Genomic DNA, 24109 nt, shown 5'->3' with positions numbered 1-24109 from the left:
AGGGGGCCGAGGCAAGTGGAATGGGGGCCCGTCCTCCCTCCACCTTCCCAGCTGCCTCTTCTATTTAAGATTTCCTCTTCCTGGACACAAAACAGTTAACGTGTCGCCAGCGTCCCCTCTTCCACCCTCCCGCTTTACCATCTTTCTTCTTTCAGGTCAGGAACGACACGGGAACCGTATTTCCACCACAAATGAAATGTTACTCAAACGATTTTCTTTGCACTACTCAGTGTTAATTTACATATTTTAACAAATAAGTGAAAAGTCTCAATATGCCAAAGCAGACAAATGGCTGCAAGAAACCAGCCTCGAAAGAATGTCCCAAACAAAACTATGGCAAATGAAGCTATTTCTGACTCTCACTTCTGGCAAGTGAAAATGAACACAACAGCAGGACGTTCAGCCTTCCCTGGACAAAGTGCTACTTAGTAATTCAGGGTCTCCCAGACTTCTCCCCCGACCATCTCAGATATTAGGTAATCAGCCCCTCAAATGCCTTTAGGGCCACCACGTGGCTACAGGGCAGCAACTAGCCAGGAGGCTACCCAAGATCCTGGTAAGTCTTCAGACCCACAAACATTAACCGGCATTCTGCCAAGAGTAAAAGAATGAATTCAACCGCTCTGTGCCATCCTCAGGAGTCGAAGCAGACCTGTACAAGAGACTCTCCATTAGCTTTTGCCAAAACTAACTACAACCTGGGGCTCTGTTTCCACTGAGGACCCTTAAAAACCTGTTTTGTAGGTATACACCTATACGCCGGTACAAAGAAAATAGTATTTCACTGGGTGCCTATGTGAGGATTATTTGTACCCACACAAATGCGGCGGTTTAAAAATATCCCCTCAAGTTCTTGACACTGCTCCCCAAAATGGAGTCTAATTCCCGCCCCTTTCATCTGGTCTGGCCTTAGTGACCTGCTTCTAACTAATGCACAGGAAGTGACCCTGCAGACTTCTGAGGCCCAGCCAGTGAAAGGTATACGGGGTTGAATACTGTAGCCCCAAATTCATGTCCACCCAGAACCTGTGAATGAACCTGTTAACAACCTCATTTAGAAACAGGGTCTGTGCAGATGTAAGTTGTAGTGAAGTCAGGGGGGTGGGCCCCGAATCAGCATGACTAAAGAGAAGAGGTGAAGGTACAGAGACCCAGAGGGAAGACAGAGGCAGAGACTGGAGTGATGCACCTGCAGGTGAAGGAATGTCAGAAACCGCCAGCAAACACCAGAATCTACTACAAGAGCCAAGGAAGGGTCCTCCCCTAGAGCCTTTGAGGGAGCATGGCCCTGCTGACACCCTGATTGTGGACTTGCAGCCTCCAGAACCATGAAAAATCAAGCTTTGCGTTTTAAGCCATCCAGTTCGTGGTATTTGTCCTGGCAGCCCTGGGAAACTCCTGTAAAAGATGACAGCTTCCTCCTGAATTGCTCGCTCCCTCTCCCTCTGTTGGTATCATCACCCTGGGAACCCAGCCTCCATGCTTCGAGGAAGCCGCCAGCCACATGGAAAAGCCACGTGTAGGGTCCCTGACTGCCAGACACACGAGCGAGGGAACCTTCAGGCAACTCCACCCCAAGCCTTCAAAGCACCCCAGGGACTTCCCTGGTGGCGCAGTGGATAAGACTCCGGGCTCCCAATGCCCGGGTTCGATCCCTGGTCAGGGAACTAGATCCCACATGCATGTCGCAACTAAGAGACTGCATGCCACAACTAAGGAGCCCGCCTTCCGCAACTAAGACCTGGTGCAACCAAATAAATAAATAAATATTAAAAAAAAAAGGGCACCCCGGATGGTGGAGTGTGGAGTAGAGACAAGTTGTTCCCTCTGGGCCCTCCCAAAGTGCAGACTATGAGCAAAATAAATGTCTGTCATGGTTTTAAACCACTGTGTTTGGGGGCAATTTGTTATCCAATAATAAATAACAGGACAACACATATATGTATAATCCTGTTCACTTGACTCAAACGCAGATCTTCACATTCAAAACATGGTCCCCTACGCCAATTTGATGTCAAGGCAGTCTACAAAAGTTCCCTTCAGCAAACATTTATGAAGAATCCTCTTATCTGGAATTATACCCTTGCCTTCCTACCTAAGGGAGGGTCACCTCAATACCCCTAAGATAACAATGCAGAATAAGCCAAGAGTTTCTGGGTCTTTTTAAATGACGTGCAAAAACTAGGTGTGTGGGCTTCCCTGGTGGCGCGGTGGTTGAGAATCCTCCTGCCAATGCAGGGGACAGCGGTTCGAGCCCTGGTCTGGGAAGATCCCACATGCCACGGAGCAGCTGGGCCCGTGAGCCACAGTCACTGAGCCTGCGCGTCTGGAGCCTGTGCTCCGCGACAAGAGAGGCCGCGACAGTGAGAGGCCCGCGCACCGCCATGAAGAGTGGCCCCCGCTTGCCGCAAATGGAGAAAGCCCTCGCACGGAAACGAAGACCCAACACAGCCATAAATAAATAAATAAATAAATAAATAATTAAAAAAAAAAAAAACTAGGTGTGTTCAAACACGTTTATCATTTAAAGAACCCACTTTATCTACAATCTTCACGGCACACTACATTTATAAAAGCTTGAATGCAACCATCATTTATAAAAGCTTGAGTGTAATGTGTATTTTTTAAAAGGGGGTGGAAGGTTCCCAGTGGTTAATCTCTGAGTGATGGAATTACAGGTGATTTTGATTTTCTTTTTACATTTTCAAAATTGTCTACAACAACAATATTTTGATAATTAAGAAAAAGACAATTTTTTGACATTTACTTAATCCTGACTCATACACGATCATTTTTTGTGTTAAAACAAAGCTGAATATCCCTACTTATATATAACTCAGGAAATGAGTTTCCACCCAGTTAACTTGCATAGTAGCATTTATGCCAACGGTCTCAACCACATCTATTTATGCAACAGACAGGAATGCAGAAAAGAAAGAAAATGAAAATGACAGTCCAATCTCCAAGAATCATCTGAAGTCTCATTTGAAGTGTTTACCATCAAGCGGTCAGTCTGTGAGATTTGGTTCAAATTATCAAGACAGAGAACCTGACTGATCAGCCGCTGCCCTGGCAATGGGTGCACTTCACTGTGCCAGGTTTCTCCCTGCATCCAATGGGCTGTGGCTGGTGAAAAAGGAACAGGCCAGGAAGGTGCCGCAAGAAAAAGACAACAACAGCAGGACCACATTTGGTGAGCAAGGTGGAAAGAGCTAATAAAAATGTAATAATATATATGTACAACTTCTGTTCCAGCAATTCAACTTTTAAGTTTATCCCTAAAACTCCTGTGACCATGACTCACAATGACAAATTTTCTTATAATACAGTGTAAACATTCACACATATATTTTTATATATAAGCTGACACAATGGTTTGACCAAACAATACAAAATGATATAACAGTACTCTAATATTTTAAATGTTTCCAATGTGGGTCATAACCTAATAAATTATTATTCATGGCTCATTAATGGGTCCCAAACTATAGTCAGAAAAATACTGCAAGCTTGTTGAAACTCACAGGTGCTGAGGGAGCCCAGTAGAAGCAGCTCATTCTCTGCAACAGCCAGACCGTAGAAACAACTTACGGTCCCATAGCAGGGGTGGGTAAACTGTGCTATATTTATGCAAAGAAATAGGGCACGGCAGTGAGAATGAATAAACTAGATCTATATACCAACAGAGACCTCAAAAACAACGTTCACTGTAAAAAGCAAGTTAAGAGTGTTAGAGCAACCAAACATACAGTAAGAACTCCCAAAAAAGAAAAAAACTGCATTGCTTTAGACGCATGTAGTAAAAGTTCAGAAATAGAAACTACTATCATTAAAATTCACAGTAGTGGCTTTGAGCAGGAGGGAAAGAGGGAAGGAACTGACAGGGAAGACACAGGGGACCACAACTTTATGTTTTTGTTTTAAATAATTCCTGAGTGAGGAGCACAGAGGTATTAACTTACTAGTCTTCTGACCTTTCTGCACATCCAGCTATTTCATAATGAAACTGTTCTAGGTCTCATGACGTCACTGTAGCGCAGCTGTTGAGAAGCTCACGTGATGTTTCCCACCCATTCTCGGTGACATCTGAAGGGGAGTCTGAGCAAGTTGGTCTCGGTACTGACGACCCTGAGACACACCTCTGTCCCACATCTGGGTGGATGGCGCTCTCAGGGGAACAGCAGTGAGCAGTACATCTGCAGCCTGGCACATCTAAAAACCTCCAAAGATTCCAGTAAACGTGGGTAAAGATGAAAAGTAAATCTTAGGGAAAAAAAGCAACTACTTTGTAACAGTACTGTCAATTTCTTTTTACAGAATTATATCTATTTATAATGCCCTCTACTTTCAAAATCATTTCATTGAGGAAGGGTCAAAAAAAATGAAAATAGAAACCTGAGAACACAATCTTATTTTTAAAAGTATAATACCATGAAACATCCCATCTCCATCAGCAGTCTCTGGATTAGCTACCTGCACCATGATGATCTTGTGCCTGTGCACACACTGCGAGTGCATACAATTTTTTGAAAATTCTATACTTCTGAGGCCCAACATTCAGAGATTCTGACCTAGTGTATTTTATTTATCAGTATATATATTGATTCTTTATTTTATTTCATTTATTTATTTTGGCCAAACCACACGGCTTGTGGGATCCTAGTGCCCCGACCACGGATCGAATCCATGCCCCCCGCAGTGGAAGCACGGAGTCCTAAACACTGGACTGCCAGGGAATTCCTGACCTAGTGTATTTTAAAACTCTGTATCTCTTGGGTAAGCTCCCAGGTGATTGTGCTGGGCAGCCAGGTGAAGAGCAATTGCTCTGAAACAACTTCTGTAACCAGTAAATTCAAAACCCCAAGGTGAGGCATAAACACCAGCCAATTTCATAAGCTGAACTAATGATTCTGCACCACTGAACTCTGGCAAGCAACAGAGGCTTTGATGGGGAGCACAGCCACCCGATGAGGTGACCTCATCTTCCATCGCCCAATTCTGAACCCTACAGAGAAAAGGAAAAGGCACCAAAGAAGCAAAGGAGACCCAGCCTTGGCCCAACTGCTCCTCCACGGAACATGACTGTTAACTCAGAGGCCAAAAATCAGGGGTTTTACATGAGTTTTGCCTCTATGATCCAAACCTGTGCTGTCTACTATTTGGCTATTTAATTTTTTCCTTTCAGTTTTATTGAGATATAATTGGCATACAGCACTGTGTAAGTTTAAGGTGTAGAGCATAATAATCTGACTTATATACATCATGAAATGATTATCAAATAAGTTTAGTGAACATTGTCTCATAGATATAAAATTAAAGAAACAAAAAAATTTTTCTTCCTTATGATGAGAACTCTTTAGGATTTACCCTCTTAACAACTTTCATACATAACATACAGCAGTGTGAATTATATTTATCATGGTGTACCTTACACCCTAGTACTTATTTACCTTGTAACTGGAAGTTTGTACCTTTTGACCGCCTTCATCCAATTCTGCCTCCTCCCACCTCCGGCCCCGCCTCTGGTAATCACAAATCTAATCTCTTTTTCTATTATTTTGTTTGTTTTTGAGGTATACTTGACCTACAACACTATGTAAGTTCCTGTTACACAACACAGTGACTCAATATCTCTATACATTTCAAAATGATCACCACAGTAAGTCTAGCTACCATCTGCCATCATACAAAGATATTACACAGTTATTCACCATATTCCCTATACTTCATGCCTGTGACTCATTTATTTTGCAACTGGAAGTCTGCACCGCTTCATCTCCCTTACCTATTTCTTTCCTCCCCCCATCCACCTCCCCTCTCCCCTCTGGCAACCAACCATCTGTTTGTTCTTTGTATCTATAAGTCTGTTTCTGTTCTGTTGTTTGTTCATTTGTTTTGTTTTTTAGATTCCACATATAAGAGAAATCATACAGTATTTGTCTTTCTCTGTCTTATTTCACTTAGCATAATACTCTCTAGGTCCATCCAAGTTTTTGCAAATGGCAAGACTTCATTCTTTTTGATGGCTGAATAGTATTCCACTGTATGTATACACCACATCTTCATTATCCATTCATCTACTGATGGGCACTTAGGTTGCTTCGATATCTTGGCTATTGTGAATAATGCTGCAATGAACACAGGGGTGCATATATCTTTTCAAATCAGTGTTTTTGTTTTCTTAGGATACACACCCAGGAGTGGAACTGCTGGATCATATGGTAGTTCTATTTTTAATTTTTTTGAGGAACCTCCATACTGTTCTCCATAGTGGCTGCACCAATTTACATTCCCACCAACAGTGCAGGAGGGTTCTCTTTTCTCCACATCCTTGCCAACACTTGTTATTTGTTGTCTTATTGATAATAGCCATTTTGACAGGTGTGAGGTGATATTTCACTGTGGTTTTGATTTCCATTTCCCTGACAATTAGTGATGTTGAGCACCTTTTCATGTGCCTGTTGGCCATCTGTATGTCTTCCTTGAAAAAAAAAGTCTATTCAGATCCTCTGCCCATTTTTTAATCGGGTTCTTTGTTTTTCTGATGTTGAGTTGTATGAGTTCTCTGCGTATTTTAGATACTAACACCTATCAGATACATAGTTTGCAAATATCTTTTCCCATTCATCTGGCAGCCTTTGGTCTTGTTGATAATTTCCTTTGCTGTGCAAAAGCTTTTTCAGTTTGAGACAGCCCCATTTGTTTATTTTTGCTTTTGGTCTGTCTCTACTGTCCAAACCTGTGCTGTCCAATATCTGGCTATTTAATTTTAAATTAGTTAAAATTAAATAAAACTCAAAATTCAGTTCCTTAGTCCCACTAGCCACATTTTAGGTATTCAACAGCTACACGGGGCCAGCGGCTACCGTACCACAGAACAAAAAAAAGGAACATTTCCACCGTCACAGGGAATTCTGTTAGACAGTGTTGACCCGAACGAAGCATGAATTTCATTACCACACTGTCCCTGATAGGTTCAGCTTACAAGCTTCTACCCAGCCCCCCACTTGGGGACTTTTATACCCATGCAGAGTAGCAATGCCAGCCTGAGGTGAGGATGCTGGCCGAGGCTGCCACTCCCTAGGTCACGTGAGATTTGCACCCATACATGCCAGCAAGCCAGCTCCTCCCACAGCTGAGAATCACTATCAGTCCACCAGTAGGGTCTTTAAAATTCTGAAAAAGAGCCTCATTCCAATTCAAAGCACGAGTGCTAACTTCCTAAGATTAAAAGAAATAGATAACACAGAGTCATGTACTGGGGTGACGGACCAGCCCAACTTCTCTGAGGACTTCCCAGCCAGACTGAAACAATCAGGTATTTTTTGCCTCAGAATTTGGAACTGGGGACAAAGGAGAGCTAGCGGGAATACAGTAGTCTTTCGAAGCAAGGAGACAGAAAAGTGATCCCATCGTCCGGCTTTAACAGCTACCAACTCAGGCCAACCTGGTTTCTTCTGTGGCCACACCCAGGCCCCCTGCGTGATTTAGGTGATGGAGAGCTCTGGAGAGGCCCCCTGCGGCCCAGAGAAGCGGGGTCTGCACAGAGCAGAAGGAGGCCAGGGGCAGAGATGGAGGCCCCGCTGGCGGCCATCCAGGGTCTAGGTCACATCCTAGGTGACAGTTACGAACTCCCTTTGGACCTCAGATCCCTCCCTGTACAATGAGCACCAACTTCATGAGGCTGCTGAGAGAAAGACAGGAGACAATCCCTGTGTAATGCTGAACGTAACCCTGGCTCGGCAGAGATTTGAAAAACATGCGCTCTGGTCACTGGTGTGACAGCCGTTGTTGGTGCTCTTTCCACGGCTCAAATGCGCTGTTCGCGCTTGGCTCTAACAGACACCCCAGCCCCTCCTTCATCTCTTCTGAAAGCCAGGACCATCTGGTCTTGTGGTTTTAATTTAGAAGAAAACGAAGAGTCCACACCAAAAAATAATAATAATAATATTATCACTCCAGACGCTGTGGTTTACTACTACCTCTACCCCTACGCTATCACCATTACTACCACGACGACTAGTTGCCATAATACTAGCTACCGCGTTTCGGGCTTCTGCTCCATGTCAGGCACTGTGATAAACCCTTCATAAATATTACACCGAATCATTGCAGCCACACTGCAAAAGGGATTCTGTCGTTATTTCCACTTGGCGGCTGAGAAAACAGGTCCAGAGAACTTAACTGACCTCCCTGAAATCATGCAGTTAAGGAAAACAAGGATTCGAACCCAGGGCTGCCTGGCCGGAAGCCCCATGCCATTCACCGCCACCCCAAGCTACGGCAAAAATCCTCCTGGAGCTAAGAAACGCGCCCCCATCCCCACCCCCAAAATGAAAAGAACTTTGTATCATATCTCCTAAAAGCTTAAAGCTCCAAATGAAAGGACTCTCACCCTTTCCCAGCGGCTATATGACTCTCTCTCCAATGTGTACTTTACCTTCTGTACTGGGGCTCCTCGACTTTCAATATCCACTGTTAGATGTTTGCTGTGACTGCAAGAGCCTCCCTCCCCTTGGATGCTCAAACAGTTCTTGAACTTGGGGGTGGGGCAGGAGTGCTAAGATCCCGCATTATGTCCCCTTTTTTAAAAAGAAGCCATAAAACTGAAGCATTCAGAACCGAGGTGTAACAGTCACCTGGTTTCTGGCTGGGAGATGTTCCCTCTCATTTCCTCCTATAGAGGCAGATGTTTTTAGGAAAGAGTCAGTCAATCACATTTCAAAGAATTCCAAGTCTGAAGTCTTATCCCCACAAAAGCTTACACTCAATAAACCAGCATTTCTATATCTAGGGCTTGCCTGTGGTGAAGCTTCATTGACTGTGTTACTATGAATTCGCTAGAACAAATGGTTCTGTGCAGCGCAGTGTCTGAGGACTCTGCCCATACAATACGGGAAGCACGGCTGTCTGCAACCTGTTTTACGGGACTCTGGAGCCCCTCGGCGTACCAAGGCCAAGGCAGAAGGTCCCATGAGCAGAAATTACCCTGCAATCGCTTTTCCTTCTCCCCACCCCAAACAGGCACCCACACTTTGTGCAATGCACAAAAATATCCAGGAGCTTGGAGGAGTATGAAAAGAGAGATTAGTCATTCCCAGAATTTTGGATTTCATGAGCCAGTAAAATTTCAGAGGCGTTTGGGAGACTGATGAAGTTAAGAAAACAAGGACAGTTAAAAGCAATAAGCAAACACCACATGCAGACACGAACAGCCCTTCTATCTTCTATCACTACCATTTCAAAAAAAAAAAGTTAAAAACAAAACGTAGAAGGCCAGAGACTCAGAGTATCAATAAAAGACAATTCTTCCTACAGAAAAAAAGAGTCAAATTTTCAGGTAATGACACACATACACACAGGGGTGGAGAGGCAGGCAGACAGGTACACAAAACTTCCTCCTTTTTCCTCCCTCCCTGTAGATGGGAAAACCTTGCTCTGGCTGGTCCCAGACCTCAGCACGTACGGTCCTTCCCACCTTGCCCTGTCCGGCCCAGGCCCAATGGGGCAAGGCTGCTGGTCTCTGCTGGGTCCCCTTTCCCAGCCCAACACTCCCCAGGTCCCATCACAGGCCTCCTTCCTAACTGGGCAGAGGGCCAGGGTGCCAGAGACCTTCTCGGCACGTCCTGCAAATCCCAGATGGAGTTTCTGCCAACTCTGTCCCTTGAGAATAAACTCTGCCGCCTCCCAAAGCGTGCTTCAGGAGGTTAAGCATGTGTACACACTGTGAGAAATGGCAAGGTCCCATTCTATTCAGTTAAAGGGGATTTCAGGAGCACAGATACTGTCACCCACACATGAGAAAAAGGGAGAACTTTCCTATAGGAAAGCACTTTATTATAGTTATAGGGAGCACTTTCCTATAACAGCATTAAAACTGGAACAATTCCCAAAGGAGAAATACACACTTGTGACTATGAGAAAGTACTCCACAAATAAAAAAAAAGTATTTCTCACCTTTTAAACCAGTTACACAGGAAAAGTCTGAGGCCCTATCTAGAAATGATTCATGATCTGGTAACTAGTAGCACTCTACACAGATTTGGCTCTTACTAATCCGTGTGCCTCTCTCTCTGTGAAATGCTTGATTTATTGGAAGGAGGTCATATCCTGAGATCCATTATCTTGAATGTGGACTTGGTTTTAGTAGGAAATAGTCAAATCTTGCGAGGAAATAGTCATGAGTTTGATGCACTTTAGAAAGGAAGATATTAGTAACTCACACCATTATACAATTTAACAAACAGGAAAGCAGAGTCACACAGTCCCAAGAAAACCAGAAAAAGCAAGACACGTAAAGCTTAGATACGCTCACTAATGGGAAGCCCCTTTTTTAATCTGTGCAGGATCTGGTATTCTTTAAATTTAAAAACCAGCACTCTTGGGTCCCCTACCTTCTTTGTTAGTATATATGAGGAGGTCTACATCTCCTCTCACTGTGAGATGCTCAAGGGCACAAATGCTATTCCTCTGTGAGATACAAGCATCCGGCACAGGCCTGGCACAGAGTAGGTACTTAATGCAAACTTGTAGAAAGTAAGGAAAAAAGGTAACAGCAGGACGAACGTGCCGCTAAGACAGTTCTTTTGCATTTCTCCCATTTATCAGCACTGCAAAAGTTTTTCCAACAAACCCACCCAGGGCCTAACAGCGATATGAGGAGACACCCAAAGCTTGATCAAGAGGCTCATTCCACGTAACTACATTACATACACACACAGCGGCTTATCCTCCCACTGAGGAGAATTCGAGAGGGTATATAAATGGTACTTAGAACAGAATTAAGAGGAAAACCAAGCAGGTCTTGCCTTTTCATCCTGGTATAACTTGTTGACGCTCTCCATCTGAAAGTTGTGGCTGGACTGAATTTTGTCCAGCTGTTCCCGCTGCTTTTCCAGCTCCCCCTGGAACTCGTTCTTTTTCATCTCCACGGCCCCTCGCTCCGCTGCCGCCCTGCGGACCCTGCCTTCCAGCTCCACGATGCGCGTCTGCAAGGACATCGCAGCGTAAGGACCGTGTCAAGCCATCTCCAGACCAGACCGCCTGCGCTCCCTCAGCAAGACCACACTGGGGCCCCAGCCAGCATCAAGCGCGGTCACACACGGTGTGTTCCCAGGGCTCAATCTTTTAGGTCAGCGGTGCAGATGCTCCCACAGGTTATTCTAGAGAAATGGTGGAATTCACTTCTCTGAGCATCTGTGTCTCCACCGCGTGTCTCCGTGGAAACACCACCACACCCCTCACAGGGATTTGGGAGGCCTGAATGAGGCAGGTACACACACACCTCATTTTATTGAGCTTCACAGATACTGTGTTTTTTAGGAATTGACGGTTTGTGGCAACCCTGCGTGGAGCAAGTCTGTCAGCATCATTTTTCCAACAGCATTTGTTAACTTCACATCTCTGTGTCACATTTTGGTAATTCTCGCCATATTTCAAATTTTTTCATTATTATTATATTTGTTATGATGATCTGCAATCATGATCATTGAAGTTACTACTATGACTCCCTGAAGGCTCAGATGATGGTTACCATTTTTTTAGCAGTAAAGTATTTTTATTTTTTTATCTTTTGGCCGTGCCTCGAAGCATGTGGGGATCTTAGTTCCCCGACCAGGGATCGAACCCGCACCCCTGAATTGGAAGCGAGAAGTCTTAACCACTGGACCGCCAGGGAAGTCCCAGCAGTATTTTTAAATTAAGTATGTATTTTTTTTAGACATAACACTATTGAACACTTAACAGACTACCATATAGTGTAAATATAACTTTTTATGCACTAGGAAAACAAAAACTCACGTGACTTGTTTTATTGCGCTATTGGCTTTATTGCGGCAGTCTGGAACTGAATTCGGGATATCGCCAAGGTCTGCCTGTACATAAAATGCCTTATGCTTTACCGGGCGTGAGCTGGTGCTCAAATATTTAGTTCCTTTTCCTCACTAACAGAGCATTTAACACTCTTTATAAGACACAATCTCTGAAAACAGATTCAATTCTCTGGACACCAAGACCCCATCTGCCCAGAGAACAGGGGTCCAGTGGAAGCTCAGACGAAAGCACTACAACCGTGGGAGGTAAGCATGAGAGGAGGGCAAAACGCCCCTATGGGATGGATTTCCATGGCTAAGAGCTCAAGCTCTGCCGTCAGAAAGACTGGGTTGGCATCCCAGCTCCCCTCGTCCTTAACCTCTCCGAGCCTTAGTTTGCCCACCTGTGAAATGGGGAACATAAAATCCCAACCTGAGAGAGTCTGTGTACAAAAGAAGGTAATGTATGCAATATATCCTTAAAGAAAAATTATTCTGACGCTTGCTAAAATGATAAGGAAAACTTTATTCAAGGCTACTGCAACAGGGGTCGTGACTACTGCAGTCAGGAGAGAAACTGTTCTCCACTCTGAGCACAGCAAAGACAGCAGAGGATTTATAGCCAACGAGCAGAGTGAGGGGGTCAGTGGGTGGAAAAGCACTGAGAGGGTGGGGAGATTCTTGCTAAACTGGCCTCACAGGAGTCTTGCTAAAGGCAGGCCCAGGGCTAGACATCAAAGATAAGGGATGAGGAACTTGCTCAGGTATCAGGGGTGGAGGGATGAGTTATCGGGATTCTTTGCTAAGCCTGGGCTGGGCAGGCCAAAAACAGGATGGGGGACCAAGATGGAGGCCTAGTCACAAAGGGGGCTCCTCAGAGGCTGACTAAACTGCGGTCAATGAGAGTCTCTGTCACTGCTCAGCACTGCCTGACCCACGATGGGCAGCGATGAATGGGAAAGATAAAGTTATTATTATCAGTAAATGATGCTGATAAAGATTGGTACCTCTAAAAACATATTTCTCATGCCCGTTCTCCACGTACATTACCAACACCACTCTTAGATTTTGAGTGTGGATTGGAGGACCAGAACGGGCTGTGGGCAGGGTATTTACTACTTACGTAAGTTGTCTTCCCAGAACCAGCCCAAAAGGCCTGACTGAAAATTGTTAACTCACAGGAAAAGCAGAGAGGCATGTCCTGGCAGCAATCCTAAAAGTCACAAGGGGGTCCTCTCCCACCCAAGAGCAGAGCTGGCGTGGAGTCAGGCCCGGGGCTGGGTGGGGGGACATGCAGAGCCCCCAGCGAGCATTACAGCATGCAACACCTTAGGTGGTGATAAACAGCAAGCCCCTCGGACCCCACCGCCCAGCAGCTTTAAATACTCTATGACATCCACACAAACAGAACACCTGGAGATCCACGCTCCGGGAGCTCGCAATCCAGTAGTTGAAGCCCAGGACAATGATACAAGCCACCAGGGCAGCCAGCACGAGGGGCGGTGACTTCATGCTCCGACGCCCGTTTCCCAATCCCATCATCTCAAAGACCAGGCTGAGAATCTGCCAAATAAAAACAAATACACAGGCCTCAGTAGCAGTATTAGCATGCCCCAGGCACGCCACAACCGTCATCACAACCAACACGAAGGTGTCCTGCCCCGAAACATGGGCTGGCATCTTCTCCTTGAAATGCAAAGCTGTCGGTGGAGAAGACCGTGTAAGTAGCCCACCCAGAGCCAGTGGTGTGTGCCCTGGGCAGTGCGGCCAGATCCCTGGGACAGGCTTGTGGGAGCAAGCACCGTCCTAGAAACCCATCACACACCGGCTCAACACCTCGGGCAGGTAACAATTTCTCTTACGCTTCAGTTTTCTCATCTATAATTATAGTTCCTACCTCCCAGTACAGTCTGAGAAATCACCTCTTTAAGCAGCAATAGCAAATATTAGTGCTTCTACATCACACTAGAAAGACTCCATTTCTCATTATTCCCCAAAGCCTTTTTGATCTGATTCCTAACCAGGGAGGGTTTTTTACCCTGTGACAGAATTGCCAAAGATACCCAATTAAAGTGTTTCCTGAGCAAAGCCGGAAAGCCTTCTAGAGGTGTGTGAAGCCAGGACCGGAGGTGCCCCGCCTGCAGCAGAAATAGGCATTTATGCTCTGCTTCCTTTGAGCACTGTTCTCTCCCTTCAAAGCCATATCTGTGCGGCACAGCCGAGTGAGGAGGAGACTTCAAGGGCTGCAGGAAGCATGGAGCTTCTTAAAAGAAACACAAATACAGCTGAGAAGAAAGGAGCTATGTTTCACTCACGGGCTTCAACCCCAAGCCAGGTCTGGCTGGACCCTGGCCCTGGTCAGCAAGGACAAGGGGGAAGCTGACTTTTCCAAATGGCTTTCGGTGAGCCAAATCAAAGGACCTTATCAGAGGGAGGGCAGCACACACAATAAACAGTCTCCCTCAGAACAGATATGCTTTTATGCCAGGTGTGGCCAGCAACGGAGGAAGAGGAAAAGGAGGTAAGAGAGGAGGGGGAAGGGAGACTACCAGGAACTCAGTTTTGAGGTGAAGTTCCTGCAGGTGAGAACACAGAAGAGCTGACAAAGCTGGCTCTCCCCCATGGTATCTGTAGCTAAGTGTGTCCCTGGGAGACATCCTCTGTCTCTGAATGAGCAATCTAGTTGAATCACCTAAAACAAAGCACCCCCAGAATTCCCATGAATTGAGGGCTGAGTGCAGCCTCCACTGGCTGATGGCTTCTTCACCAGCTTCTAGTCTCTTGGGACAAAAGAGGGAAAAAAGTTTTAAATTCAACTGACAGTTGATATCAGCAAACATTGTACGTACTAACAGAGACTAATGCTCAGAAATACTAAAGTTCTAGAACATTTTATAGATCTGCTAAAACTGTCTCCACTGCCTCATCATGTTTGATTTTAATCACACTTTTTTTTTTTTTTACTCTTATTAACTTTTTAAAATATAAGAAGACAAATACAATTGGGGAGAAAAATCACACAAAGTGTGAAATTAAGACTCCTCCTCTTCCCACTCCACTGGCTGTATCCTTCTATTCCAGCTGTTCTTAACCCTCAGAGAGCATCAGAATCGCCTGGGACACTTCTTAAATTACCAACAACTGGGCCCACTCCTCCTTTCTCTGTAAAATTTTTTGCCCATAATTTTTGGTGGTTGGTGGTGTTTTTAAAATAACCTAATCTTATCACTCTTTTCTTTTATTGCTTCTAGATTTTGCTTATGTTTAGAAAGACATTTCCTACTCTAAGTTTATGTATACATTTACCCATATCTCCTCTCAACGTATCTATGGTTTCATATTTATATGTAAATGTTTCATCCACTTGGAATTCCTTTTTGACGCAAGGAGTAAGGAAATACAAAGAAAACAACTTCTTTTTTTTTTTTTTTTTTTGTAATGGCTGGCCAGTTCCTTGCGCATCCTTTATGGAATAAACTATTTTTACTTGGTTCTTTGAAAGGCCATCTTTGTCATATGCTTAATTCCCTAAAAATAAACTTTTAGATGGGACCCTCACTTGACCCTTTGTTATTCCTGCAGATGTAAGTCAGGGTGGGTATACTATAACTCTGAAAACAATATAACTCAACTCTTACTTCAAGGAAGTGTACAGACGATCATTTAACATTCTCCTTCCTTTAGCCAGTCAATAAAAAATTTAATGAGCAACTACTAGGGGACAGGTGCTGTGCTAGCACCAGGAAGCTCAGGGCAGTGTTGAGAGAACAAACTCTGGAACCTGATGGCCAGAGTCGGATCCTGGTTCCAACTCTTCGGAGTCACAGGACCCATCTGTGCCTCACCGTCTTCCTCAGAGGGTTAAAGTGAGTAACAGATGAGTAAAGATATGAGAAGTGCTTAGAACCACAACTGGCACATAGTGTCAATTGCTCGATAAATGCTGTCTATCATTATTAGAGATGGAAAGATGAATAACAAATCATTTCCAGATCTGGTCTTCTTCTCGTTTTATAAGAAAAAGGTGATGAATGTTTTCCTTCCTCAATCGTTCTACTTTATAGGAACCAGCCATCTGCGTTCTTCCCTTGACTCTGCTGTCAACTGAAGCAGCAGTAACTGCCACCTCCTGGGACTGACTCCGGATGCCGCTGCAGCAGTAGATATCCCAGACCAGGACCACATTATGTAAAAGAGAGGTTCCAGGAAGTTGCGTACAGTCTCAGAAGCCCGTCACTGTGACCCAGCACTTGGCCAGCCGGACGGTGTGCAGCCTCCCAGAGGGACGGTTAGGAGAGCCCTGGACTTCCCAATGGACACAGGGCTGCCCAGGTAAGAAGATGACCACGAGGAAGGGAGGGCCAACAGTGAGCCTTTGGGCCTGCAACATGCCTCACCACGGACTTCCAGGACTGCAGGAACCCTGCTGCTGAAGACAAAGGGACAAACACAGGTGGTAAATGCCAAAGCCTGATGAAGACTGAGGGCAGGAGCTCAGAGCCAGAGTTTACGGCTGTCAAACATTTCAAACGCCTTCCTCTCCTCCACCTTAGAATTTATGTTGACTGGAGGGTGATGGAAGTGGGTGGGAGACAGACTGTGTCAGACAGATTAATAGTTATAATTTAGGCTTCAGAATGTGTTTTGTCTCATATTTGATAACAGTCACCTGACATACTGAAAAAGATTAACCTAAATCAGCCAAACTGTGAAATTCCAGGCTTCCCTGGAGTGAAAGAAAGTGGTGTGTGTCTGCACTAAAAGTTTCTTGGTAAGTTGAAAGAGTCATAAGAAAAAAAAAAAAAACCCTGCAGATTCTTTCTACTGACTTAATTTAAAAAATTCAATCTACTGGTTAAAATTATTGTTTGCTTGTAAGACAAAAATTTTTATAAGCAAACAGAGACCTCTAATTACTTTTTTCAGAAAAAGAAAAAGCATAAGAAAATGGGCAACTGGCCAAATGCATGAGCCCCTTGAACCTCCTAGTTAAATAATTTTTTCATTTCCTCATTCTCACATAGAGGTTTTTAATCATATAGGCAAATATATGGGAGCAATCAAATCGGATTGGGTTGTTTGACCAATGTCATCACTGCAGAAACAACACAGCTTCTCCAAACAGCAGGGGAGCTGCACCTTTATTCCTTTTCAGAGGAAATGGCTTCACCGGGATGGCGGAGGGCCAGAGCCGGAGGTGCCCTGCACGGAGTTCAGAAGTCACCGTAGTGAAGCAAACAGAGGACGCCCCACTCAGCATTTTTTTTAGAGGGTTTAGAGATATTCTACTCTGTCCCAAGAATGTCTCCAAGGAAGGGGTCAGCATACCAAAGCCCACAGGCCATTGGTGGCCCATTTTGTAAATAAGGGTTTGCTGAACACAGCCATGCCCAGCCCTTGAAGTCCTGCCCACAGCTGCTTTCTAGCTACAAGGCAGAGTTGAAAAGTAGAGATGGGGATCTACTCATAGGGTTATTACGAAGATTGAAACAGTTAAAGTATTTACCATCTTTCCCTTCGGGAAACTTTGCCAACTCTTGCTCTAAACCATTAGGGTTAAATGACAAGTCCGTTGTATTCTCCTTAAATTGCTTTCAAAACTTACCAGGAAGTGCACAGATTCTCCTCCTCTCACTTTCCCAACCTCCAATTTTTCCCCAATTCTAGAAGCTAACAGTTTAGAAAGAAAAACCTTTAATAGCATGGTAACTGTAGTTAATAATACTGTATTGCATATCTGAAAGTTGCTAAGAGAGTAGATCTTAAAAGTTCTCATCACAAGAAAAAAAAAAATTCCTAACTATGTGGTTACAGATGTTAACTAGACTCATCATGGTGAGCATTTCACAATATATACAAATATTGAATCATTTTGTTGTATGCCTGAAACTAATGTTATGTCAATTATACTCAAGAAAATGTTTTAAAAAGAAAAACTAAAAATTAATGTGCATGTTTAGCGCTACGCAGTGAAAATACCAAAAACTGAAGTGAATGAGTGAAAGTGAATGAGGAGAACCAAATTCCACTGTGTTTCTTCCAGCACTTGATTTTCTGAAGAAGGGCCACCTTCCCTACAGACACCAAGACTACATGTTGGCAGGCGTTCCCAAATTCCTCCTAGTCTAGTTCAGGAGTTGGCAAACTTCAGCCTAAGGGCCGAATCCTGCCAGCCACCTGCTTCTGTACACTGCCTGAAAGCTCAGATTTTAAGTTTTTTAAGTGAAAGAATCAGAATAATAATATTTCATGACATGAAAAGTACTGAAATATGTGAAATTAAAGTTTCAGTGTCCCTAAATGAAGTTTTATTGGGATACAACGATGCCCATTCCTTTACGTACTGTCTATCGCTGTCAGGCTACAAGAAGTGAGTAGCTGTGACACAGCCCACAGGGCCTGCAGAACCTAAAATACCATCTGGCCCTTTACAGAAAAGGTTTGCTGTACCTTGAGACACCTGCTGTAGTTCAGTGGTTCTCAAAGTGTGTTCCCTGGGCCAGCAGCATCAGCATCACGTGGGAATGTTAGAAATGTAAATGTTCTGGCCCACCCCACACCTACCAAGTCAGCGACTTGGGGTCTGTGTTTAAAAGCCCTCCACGTGATGCTGATGCAGGTCAAGGCTGAGAACCACTGTCCTCTCCAGAGCTCACTAGACAAGTCTGACAAGTGAATCTTGTTCTGGCTGCACTCATTTATTTTCAAAAAGAGGAAAGGCATGTTGGAGGGGGTGTGTTGTTTATCTTTGGAGAAATATTTGTATTTCCCTACTGTTTAAAGGTTAAGTTTGAGTTTTTTCCTCCCAGCTCTTTCTTGGTCTTTGGCCTTCTGTTTTATTCTACTATTTTCTCACACCTCCCATCTGCAGTTGCAAACATTGTCCCTAAACCTATCTACTACTGTGTGCCCTAGAGAAATAAGGTTTCTTTTTACCTCCCTAAGAGGTAAAGAGTAACCCCAAATGGACTCCATTTAAAGTAACTTCTCCGTCGAGGGTCTTGTCTCCCTTTGGCCATCTCAAAGTCACTGCTCACCTGTGGATAAAGGTACCTCTTCTTTAATCAGAATGAAGTGATCACTAATTCCAGAGCAACATGGCTTCTACAGGACCTCCCTCACTGATACAGAAAACACAGAGAAAAGATAAGGAATCATCTATCTGCTCCACAGATATAAATGACAGAGAGCATTTTGATGGGCTAGACCTTCCAGTTCTGACAGCACTGAAATCAGAGAAATAGTTAAAATTTTTTTTTCTAAATCAGTCATTAGTATATTAAAATTCTGTCCAAGAATTCACCAAGGCAATACTTTAAAAACTGGTAATAGCGAATGAGCTATCTCGAAGTTCCAGCCCAAATAAGCCTCAAAAGACTGCAGCCCAGTCAACCCACAGAATCAGGAGCAATAATAAAATGATGGTTTTAAGCTTGGAGATGATTTGTTATGGAGCAATGGATGATCAAAATACAAATTGTTACATGAAAAAAGTTACAAAATAGCAATTATCATATCCTACTTTTGTTGAAAAAATTTTTTAAATACCCTCAATAAATCAATACATTTTTCCACCATAGAAAATGTATAGCAAATGTTTATAAGGAAGGATATATACAAGTTGTAGTAAGGGAGCAGAATGTATAGAGGAATGAAGCTTTCATTTTTTTGCTTTATACCATTTTTTTTTCCTCAATGAGCGTATCTTTAATACAAAAGCCAAACAGTAACAATGAAAAATTGAGATGTTAGGCAGATGTATAATGGTAACATTAGCAAGTTTTGAAGCTGTATTTGTAGCATTCCCAGATTAAAACACCATATTTTACAGCTTCTTCTAAAACAAAACAATGACAACATATATATGTATTATGAAGTAGAGAAATACACTGAACTCATTCAAATACATTCCAAGGCTCCCTTCTGTGCTGGACCTCACCACCGGGGACACTAAGAAGACCCAGGTCCCTATCTTGAGCCTGGGCAGGTAACTGAGAGGAGCTGCAGGGCAGCGTGAGGACCCGTTTCTGACTTGGTGACGGGGCGGTTCCTCTTCTCCTCCCAACCTTCTGGGCTCATCTGTAAAGGGATAACCTTGGGGTCTGTCTTCTAAGGCTGGTGTGAAAATTAAATGAGAGCATTTACTTGCCACAAAGTAAATACTTAACTGAAAGGAACTGCTGTGGTATTGAGAGTGTGGCTAAAGTGAGAGAACCAACTGTCTACCAGCAGGGTGCATGCATCCCAGAAGGTGTAAAAGATGCTCCACCTGGCTGGGGAAAAAATCCTAGAAGTTACATTTATTTTTATCCAAAAAGTAGAATAGCAACTATGTTTTAGTAATATAAATATTACATATAACAAGTTAAATATATTATGTATACACTAATTATTTTACACTATGTTACACTGTACTAATTATACGACCATGAAATACTAATAGTGCTAATAAAAGCAGGAACTGACTGACTGCATCCTCACAAAGACCCTCTGTCGAGGGTCACCTGTCACCAGCCCTCTGAGGTGCCTGAAGCGCTCCTTTGACTTGGGCAAGCGCACCATGAGGTAGATGGACAAATTATAACTAAACTAAACCCCACAGAGGATATGAATAGCTTTAAGATTCCTACAAAAAGCACAAATTAAAGCTACACTAATAAACGCAAGCAGAGGTGAACACAAGCCCAAGGCTGGGAACACGCTTCCCGCCCTGAGTCAGCTTCACCTGAGCCCCATCACAAAGTAAAAACAATGACGATGTACTCAGATCTGACAAGAACCAGGCCAAAAATACGCAAAATTCAAGGAGTATATGAAAAAGGGTTTTACCTCCACTGTGATTAACAGTGAATCCATCCCTAAGGGTAAACTGAATCTTGAGGTACAAGAAAACAATGACAGCACATGTATATAATTTATAATTAAGTAACAAACACACATAAGAGGAGTGCTAAAAATTGGTCTTAATTGAGATATAATTGACATATTACACTGTCTTCGTTTTAGGTGTTAAAATTTTTTTACTAACAAGAATGAGCAAAAAAGCTTGGAAACCACAGCAAACTACAATATATATCACTATAATCATATTATATGGTATTTTTACATATATATTCTTCCTGTCAGGCACTAATTAACCTTCAAAACTTTAGTGAGAGGAAGTTCTGTTAAAGCAGCCTTGAAGGAAAATAAGATCAAAATGTTGTAAAAATCTGAGAAGGTATGCATTTTTTTTCCTGAAAATGGGGGAAATTTCTTTGTGAAGCAAAGTAGGCTCTCTAGGAATTTTGGAAATAATCCTTAAACTTCAAGCCAAGTCTCTCTTTCAATGTAATTTCATCAGTCACTTGAAAAAGTCTAGAAAAGAAAATAACCACAATCTAGGACCATCTTGGGGGAGCAAGTGAAATCCCATTCACACTTTAAGGTGAACGCCAAGGGCATATCAAGACCATTCCTTTTACTTCCGCGAATTTTTAGAAAATAATTTTAACCAAGTTTTTTTTTTAAACAAAAAAAAGTGCTTTTTCTTCTTATCCCAATTACAGATGTTATTTCCCATTTCCCAAGTCATTAAACAAGAAATTAATCTTTTCCTAAGGCACCTTATTTTTTTCTAAAGAAAAATAAAAACAACAATAATACAACTGAATTAAAGCCCCAGGCACAGGGCCTCTCATCCCTGTCCCTGCCTCCCCCTCTCCTGGCCACCCCAGGCCCGTTTAGAAGCAGGGCTGGTCTTCAGGGACCACACTACCTTCAAGCTCCCTTTCACTAAACTGCCCGTGATGGGATCCTGTTCCCCATGCAGCACAGCTGGCTTGAAGCGACACCCCACCTTCTAACTCTTCCCGGCAGAGGCAGTTTCCCCACGGCTCTGCCTGGCTATCCTTTGTGCTTCAGATGCAGAAAGCCAGCTTGCAGCATTCACAGGATCTTCAGTACAGTCAGCAGTTCCCTCCCTGCTGGGGGAAGGTGGCCACATAAAGGGACTGAAGGTAGCCCTGGGCCTGACATAGTCAACCATCGTCACTGCTGTTTCAGCCACACCCCTCAAAAAAACTATGTAAATGCAAAATCTTTTCATTCCCCCATCAATAACTGGACCTAGGGCCAGCAATTAGAAAGCAGATGGCATCCTTAGCTCCTAATGGCAACGTCCCCAAAATCTGACACCCCCCCCCCAGCATTCCTTCCTCTCATCGTCGGTCTTTCATTTTTGAGAAAAACCAAAAAAAAAAAAAAAAAAAGTGGTATCTTCACAGGAGAACAAAATACGTCTTGAAGAGTTAACCTGTTTTCTTTAAACATCCTATGAACTCAATGTTTTCACCACTGACCCCTTAAAAATTGAATTCTGACCTAAGAACAGCAAGCCTTAGCAAGTTACTGGTTTCTATTTACAAATAAAGTAAAACTATTCTTCACGATAGCATGAGCTTGGCTTAATCTTCTCTAACACAAGTACAAGGAGCTAGGGATGCCATAGGAGACCCACAAGGACCAACAAGAGATTCCACTTCTCAGGTTTCACGTTACAAAAAATTCAGAAATACTAAAACTGCCAAATTTGAGTCAATCTCACGGCCATGAGTCAAACAGAGTCACTCTAAAGCTGTTAAATATTTAAGCAGGCTACTGGACATCTTACTCTGCTCCTAGGAATGTCCCTCAATATTTGCATAATTTAGGGCAACTGGGCCTTGAAGACCACAAACCAGACAAAGGAAATCTCAAAACCGTGAAAGCCACACGAGTCTGATTTTGCAAATTTGTAAACGGGATATCTTAAGCACCACCATTATTTGCCGAATACAATGATTCTTAAATTCTGCTAAAAAGAACACTCATCAAAATAGGCATTTTTGCCTGTTTTGTTTTACCAAAAAACAATCATTAAAAATACTAAATAGGGTGTGACATATAAAGAGTATGGAAACGCAGGAGACTATTTTTACAGCAGAACAAAAGTTCTGTGGACCCTCCACGCCGCCAAAGGTGGGAAATACAGGTACAGGAGAGAACCCGGAGCATCCCTGAGACGTGCTTCAGAGGAGCCCTGGCGGCTCGCAGACCGAGAACCCGGCGTCAAGCTCCCGGTCACCTGCCAGTACGCGACCGCTGCCAACTTGGGCACCGCGGCGGCCCGAGCGCGCGCCGGGCTGAGGGGGAAGAGATGAGCGGCGCGGCCAGCCCGCCCTCCCCGCGTGCCAATCACGCCCGCACGGCTGGCACTAGCGCGACTTTGGAGAATGCTCGCTTTTGACTTTGGATGCCGACGCGCGTGACATACCTAAGAACAAAAAGAAAGGCCCCGCATCGCCCCAGACCGGCCTCCGCAGGGGAGCCCAGCCCGGGAGACGGAACCCGGCGGGTCGGGGCGGCCCCGGGAAGGAGGCTCCGGCGCGGGGAGGTGCGGGGCCGGCCCCGAGCCGACTCCGGTAAAAGGCTGAGGCCCGGGAGCAAGCTGGAGGGCTGTTTCCGGGACCCGGCGCGGGGTCCCTGGGCGCGGGCCCGGGACCGAGGAGGGACAAGGAGAGGTAAGGCGGCCAGAGCGGCCGGAGGGCGCGCCGAGCACGCGCGCCGCCCACTCACCTCCTGCAGCGGCTCAGGCGGCCGCTCGGTGCTGCGAGGCCCGGCTCCCAGGCCGCCCGGGCCGCTCTCCTACCGCCGCCGGCCTCGCGCTCCCGCCCGCTCCGCGCCCCGCGCAGCCTCCAGCGCCGCCGCGTCTCCGGCCTCCGCAGCGGCGAGTCCCCGCCTCCGGGCAGCGCCGGCGGCGCGGGGAGGAGGCGGCTTCGCGAGCGCGAGGAGGCGAGGCCGTGGCCGCGCCCGGACGCTCGGCCCCACGGTGCGCGCGCCCTGGCCCGCGGCCGACTGTGGCTGGAGCCGGGAAGCCCCCGTCGCGCCCCCTTCCCGCCGCTAGCAGCCCAGCCCCTCCCCTCCCCACGGCGGCTCCCGGCGCGCCTTCTGGTCGCGGCTCAGAGAGCCGAGCAGAGAGGTTCAGAGGCTTTCGGAGGAGGCGCGTAAGGTGGGAAGCGGCGGCGGAAAGAAGGGGCCCAGGGAGACGGGGCCCGGGGGGGGGCCCGGGGAGACACGCCCCCCAGCACCCCCGCCCCCTCCCCGAGGGAATTTTCCGGAACCCAGAGCTGACCACACCCAGCGCCACACTCCTGGTCATACTCACGTCTCCTCAGTAGTCCCGGGATCTGTGCTCACGAATTTGTCCTTTTTCTTCCACCAGCCCTTCTCAGTTGGTCCTGATCTCCCCACAGCTGTTATCTCTCAGCGCTAATTTGTCG

The 24109-nt window shown here is 45.0% G+C and overlaps 1 protein-coding gene across 2 annotated transcripts in view; it reads right to left on the bottom strand.

The window, feature by feature from the left end:
* GOLM1 (golgi membrane protein 1) overlaps positions 1 to 23699 on the bottom strand; it is a 64210-nt gene extending 40511 nt beyond the window's left edge. The window contains exons 1-3 of one of the 2 annotated variants that reach the window (XM_057549300.1): positions 23406 to 23699; positions 13224 to 13373; positions 10809 to 10988 (exon numbers count right to left, since the gene is read on the bottom strand). In XM_057549300.1, coding sequence (XP_057405283.1) covers positions 10809 to 10988; positions 13224 to 13352 — 309 coding nt within the window. In that variant the 5' untranslated portion in view covers positions 13353 to 13373; positions 23406 to 23699. The remainder of the gene's footprint in view (positions 1 to 10808; positions 10989 to 13223; positions 13374 to 23405) is intronic. The other variant, XM_057549301.1, reaches the window with a different exon arrangement.
* Positions 23700 to 24109: the final 410 nt, after the last annotated feature.

The sequence above is a fragment of the Balaenoptera acutorostrata genome, chromosome 6, assembly GCF_949987535.1.
Source record: "Balaenoptera acutorostrata chromosome 6, mBalAcu1.1, whole genome shotgun sequence".
Lineage (NCBI taxonomy): Eukaryota > Metazoa > Chordata > Mammalia > Artiodactyla > Balaenopteridae > Balaenoptera > Balaenoptera acutorostrata.
Note: the sequence above shows the minus strand (reverse complement) of the source record. Positions and strands in the feature narration are given on the sequence as shown.